Source organism: Hipposideros armiger, unplaced genomic scaffold (assembly GCF_001890085.2).
Source record: "Hipposideros armiger isolate ML-2016 unplaced genomic scaffold, ASM189008v1 scaffold_525, whole genome shotgun sequence".
NCBI classification, from domain to species: Eukaryota; Metazoa; Chordata; class Mammalia; order Chiroptera; family Hipposideridae; genus Hipposideros; species Hipposideros armiger.
In genome coordinates, this window is record NW_017731875.1 from 1,195,564 (window position 1) to 1,199,924 (window position 4,361).

The 4,361-nt window shown below is 34.4% G+C and overlaps 1 protein-coding gene across 1 annotated transcript; it reads left to right on the forward strand.

Annotated features, from left to right (window-relative positions):
• Positions 1-619: 619 nt before the first annotated feature.
• Positions 620-1,564, forward strand: LOC109396547 (olfactory receptor 52M1-like). Its single transcript, XM_019668410.1, has one exon. The coding sequence runs from the start codon at positions 620-622 to the stop codon at positions 1,562-1,564; it is 945 nt and encodes a 314-aa protein (XP_019523955.1).
• Positions 1,565-4,361: the final 2,797 nt, after the last annotated feature.

The following is a 4,361-nucleotide window of genomic DNA, read 5'->3' on the forward strand; positions in this document are numbered from 1 at the left end:
TCTATCTATCTATCTATCTATCTATCTATCTATCTATCTATCTATCTATATATCCTGTTTCAAAAGCTATGGCAAAGATTTCAATATGATGTCCATGCAAAAAGGGACACGGACAGTTTATTTTTATTCCCAAGTATGGGTCCTTTAAATAACTCCCTAAAATTTTCACAAAGCCCTCTGCTTAATCACTTCCAGATAGGAAAATTCACTTACATGAGAGAATTGCTGTATGATAGCTCAGAAGAGAAGCATGGTAACAGCTCAATAAACGTTTGTTGAATTAAGTACAAGTATGATTACAGATGGAATCTTTTACTGGAAATGAAGGGACAAAGTGACTAATAAATAGTTCCCTGAAACAACAAAAAAATGACATTAGTATTATCTTTCTATACTTCTAAACACAGTACTTTGGTATGTTATTACAAATTTTAATAATCTGGTTCTAGTTGCTTCAAATACTCCAGGTTATGAATTTGAATTGTTTTTAACAGCACATCTTTAATGGCCCTTCTGAACAAAATCTCCTTTTTTTTTTTAAAATAGCATCTGGTTCTGATCATCTTGGCATAGCAACATTATCTTCAGAAGTACTCGTAAAAATCAAAGGAATACCATCATGCCTCTTCTCAATACATCTCGTCCCTTTCCTGTCACCTTCTTGCTGGCGGGCATCCCAGGATTAGAGCACCTGCATGTCTGGATCGGAATTCCTTTCTGCTCCATGTACATGGTGGCTGTGGTGGGGAATGTGACCATCCTGGCTGTGGTGAAGGTAGAGCGAAGCCTCCATGAGCCTATGTTCCTCTTTCTGTGCATGCTGTCGGTCACTGACCTGGTCCTCTCCACATCTACGCTGCCCCGCATGCTCTGTCTCTTCTGGCTTGGAGCCCATGACATCACCTTTGATGCTTGTTTGACACAAATGTTTTTCATCCACAGCTTTACTGCCATGGAATCAGGCTTCTTTTTGGCCATGGCCATTGACCGTTATGTGGCCATTTGTCACCCACTGCACCATTCCACCATTCTCACCCATGTCCACATCATTATAATGGGTGTCATTGTGGTGATTCGGGGTGTAGCCTTCTTTACCCCACACCCCATCTTACTAAAACAGCTTCCCTACTGCAGGACTCGAATCATTGCCCACACCTACTGTGAGTTCATGGCTGTGGCGAAGCTGGCGTGTACGGACACAAGAGCCACCAAGCGTTATAGCCTCAGTATGGCTACGATCATTGGCTTCTGTGATGCCATTCTCATTGCTGTGTCCTATGCTTTCATTCTGCGCTCTGTGTTCCGCCTGCCATCCCGAGAAGCTAGCTTTAAGGCTTTAGGCACATGTGGATCCCACGTCTGCGTGATTCTTGTCTTCTATTCCACAGCTGGTTTTTCCATTTTCACTCACCGTTTTGGGAAGAATATTCCTGCACATATCCATATTTTTATTGCAAATATGTACCTTTTGGTGCCCCCTTTTCTCAACCCCATTGTGTATGGAGTAAGGACCAAGAAAATACGGGAACATGTTCTTAGGACACTAATGGTCAAAGTTGCTTGATTTTAGTTGGATCAATAAGAGTTGGTTCAAGAATAAATGGAAGTAAAAGAGATAATGTAAAGAAAATAATTAACTGCTTTCACTCCCACAACCTCAGTTGCTTTTACCACCTGAAAGTTATTTTATTTACTAGATGTCTGTACATTCCAGAAATTCTAATTCAACAAGTTATTTCAGCTGTTTCATTTATTAAATATTGAAAACAGATTAATCTCCTAAATATGTGTCTTTTGTTGGATAATTACAAATAGAGAGTCAACAGTAAAGGAGGAGAAAAAGAATAAGGGAAAGTAAACAACATATAAAAAAAGATTTCTCTGGAGAACTAAATGATGGACCATATATACCTGGCAATTTGAAACAATTTGATCCATGTATGTGGCTGTGATTTCATAGAATATGTGATGATCGTTGTATCTCCCTTGTAATGAAATCAAATTGAACAATTATGGTTTATCCAGATAAAGGAGTAGGACTAATAATATAAATATAAAATAAATAATATAAATATTAAACATTAATATTAAGCAAATCTCTCAAAAACAAACAAATATGAATGAGTGTGAAGGTTCTAATTTTAGTATTAAAGCTGCTCCATTTTCTGGAGAAATTTTGATAGAGGTAGAGTGTATTTCATAAAATAAGGCAATATCATTAAGTCTTTTCACTGCTAAAATTGAAGTCATGAATCTCCATTTTCATAACTAGTAGTCAATGTTACCAAATTACCTGGGTACCACGGGCATTGAGTCTACCTCATTCATTAGGTAACTTGGGACCCAGTATCAAAACATAAGATCTGAAATGTCTTATTAGTAACAATGTTAAAATCATTCATTTATTGCCTAAGTACCAAGGACTTTTTTCCTTCTCTAGTTCATTGTCACTATTTTCCCATCCCAGTTAACCATTTCTCATTATTTTTTTTAATATAACCTAAGACCTGCAAATCTTTTTATGCTTTGGATCTGTAAAAATTGTTTTTTGAAACTTATGCTCTGAAACTTCTCATCTTCCCTTGCTTATTATCTTTAGAAGCTCACAACCATATTTAAACACACAGACTAACATCTCTGGATTCACCATTCTCAGTTTATTCAAATATGGGAAGAGCATAAAACTTTCTACTTTGGAGAGCTAGAAATATTTGGTCATCTTTTCCTTGACTTCCTAATAGATGTCCAAACTGAACATATGTTCTTATTTGGTAGAATTTAGACTTCATGACAGTTTTTACAGGTAATCCAATTGCTTAATCATCAAGGACCCAGGCTTTGGAGTTAGACTGCCTGGGTTCAAGTCCAGTATTCTTTGCCTGACTAGCTTTTTTGCTATTTAATTCCTCTTCCCCTCAATTTCCTAATGTTTAAAAATGAGTGATAATAGAACCTACCTCATATTGTTGTGTGACAATTAAATGAAACATGTAAGTAAGGTCAGTGCAATGGCACAAAGGAAACACAATAAATGTTTTTTATTCTTCTCCAATTATGATAAGTTTCTATGTTCTCCACCTTTTGTTTAAAATAGTTTCGGAAGTACATATTATCTCTAATTTAATGTCTTTGTAAATGTGTAATATTTGTATTTTTTATATTTATATAATGAATATATTTGATTCCAGTCCTTCTTTGCCATATATTTACTAAATCTGGCAAAACCTAATAAAAATGTTGTTTTAAAATTTTTTTTTCTGTACAGTATGTTGTTTAATACAATGCCATTGATAACTTTATTAAGCCCATCTGGAAAATAAGGTAATGTTAATGGAGTACAATAAAATAGCGATAAGAATATAGTAATCACTTTTAATCTCTTTTGTTAATAAAATTATTTAATATTTTACTTGTTCATTTGTAATATGTGTTCAATAAATACCTTTTAAATTGAATTAGATTTATTTGGACTAATTTTCATCCTGAAATTTACTCTTACATTATTATTAACTAATTGTCTTTCTTTTCTCTTTTCCTCAGAAAAAAATAGGAATGAAGCAACCATAAATAAGTTCTTTAGGATCTTTTGATACTAGATGTGTCTGGCAAATATAAACTAACTCACTCATCTTCTGTGTAGGCACATTTTCTGCAGCTTTCTTTGATTGTTCAGGGCCTCTGTTCTCTTGTTTTATCATATGAATTAGGAGGACGTGATCAAATTAGGGTGCTGTAGACTAAATTGTAAAGACAACAAGGTTATACTATGTTTGATGGCACTTACATATACTCATATATGCTATTCATTCTTCCTCAAATATTTTTTACTGCCGCATATTACTGTTATCCCTTTCCACTCCTGTTTATGATATAGCTCAGTATAACTGGAAGAAGCCTTCTTTGATGTTTTTACTAGTATGTGTTCTTATGTTAATAACAAAGAAAACTCCATAAAGATCATCTATCTATCTATCTATCCATCTATCTTTCTATCTAATATCACCACTCATATTTTTAGCATTACAATGGAATATAAATAACTAAGGGAAATTTCACTGGTGATTTTTTTATTGTAGTGAAATATACATAACATAACATTTATCATTTTAACTATCTTTTCATGTACAGTTAAGTGAAATTAGTGCATTCATATTGCTTATTGTGCAACCAGCACCACCATCCATCTCCAGAGCTTTTTTTCTCCCCAACTGAAACACCATGTCCATGAAACACTAATTTCTCATTCCCGCTTTTTCACATCCTCTGACCACTACCATTCTACCACTGTCTCTAAGAATTTAGCTATACCTCGTGCTTCATATAAGTGAAATCATACAATATTTGTTCTTTTGTGACTATCC

What these genes read in the sequence shown, in the direction of transcription:
- LOC109396547 (XM_019668410.1), top strand. Translation starts at nt 620, where the DNA reads ATGCCTCTTCTCAATACATCTCGTCCCTTTCCTGTCACCTTCTTGCTG.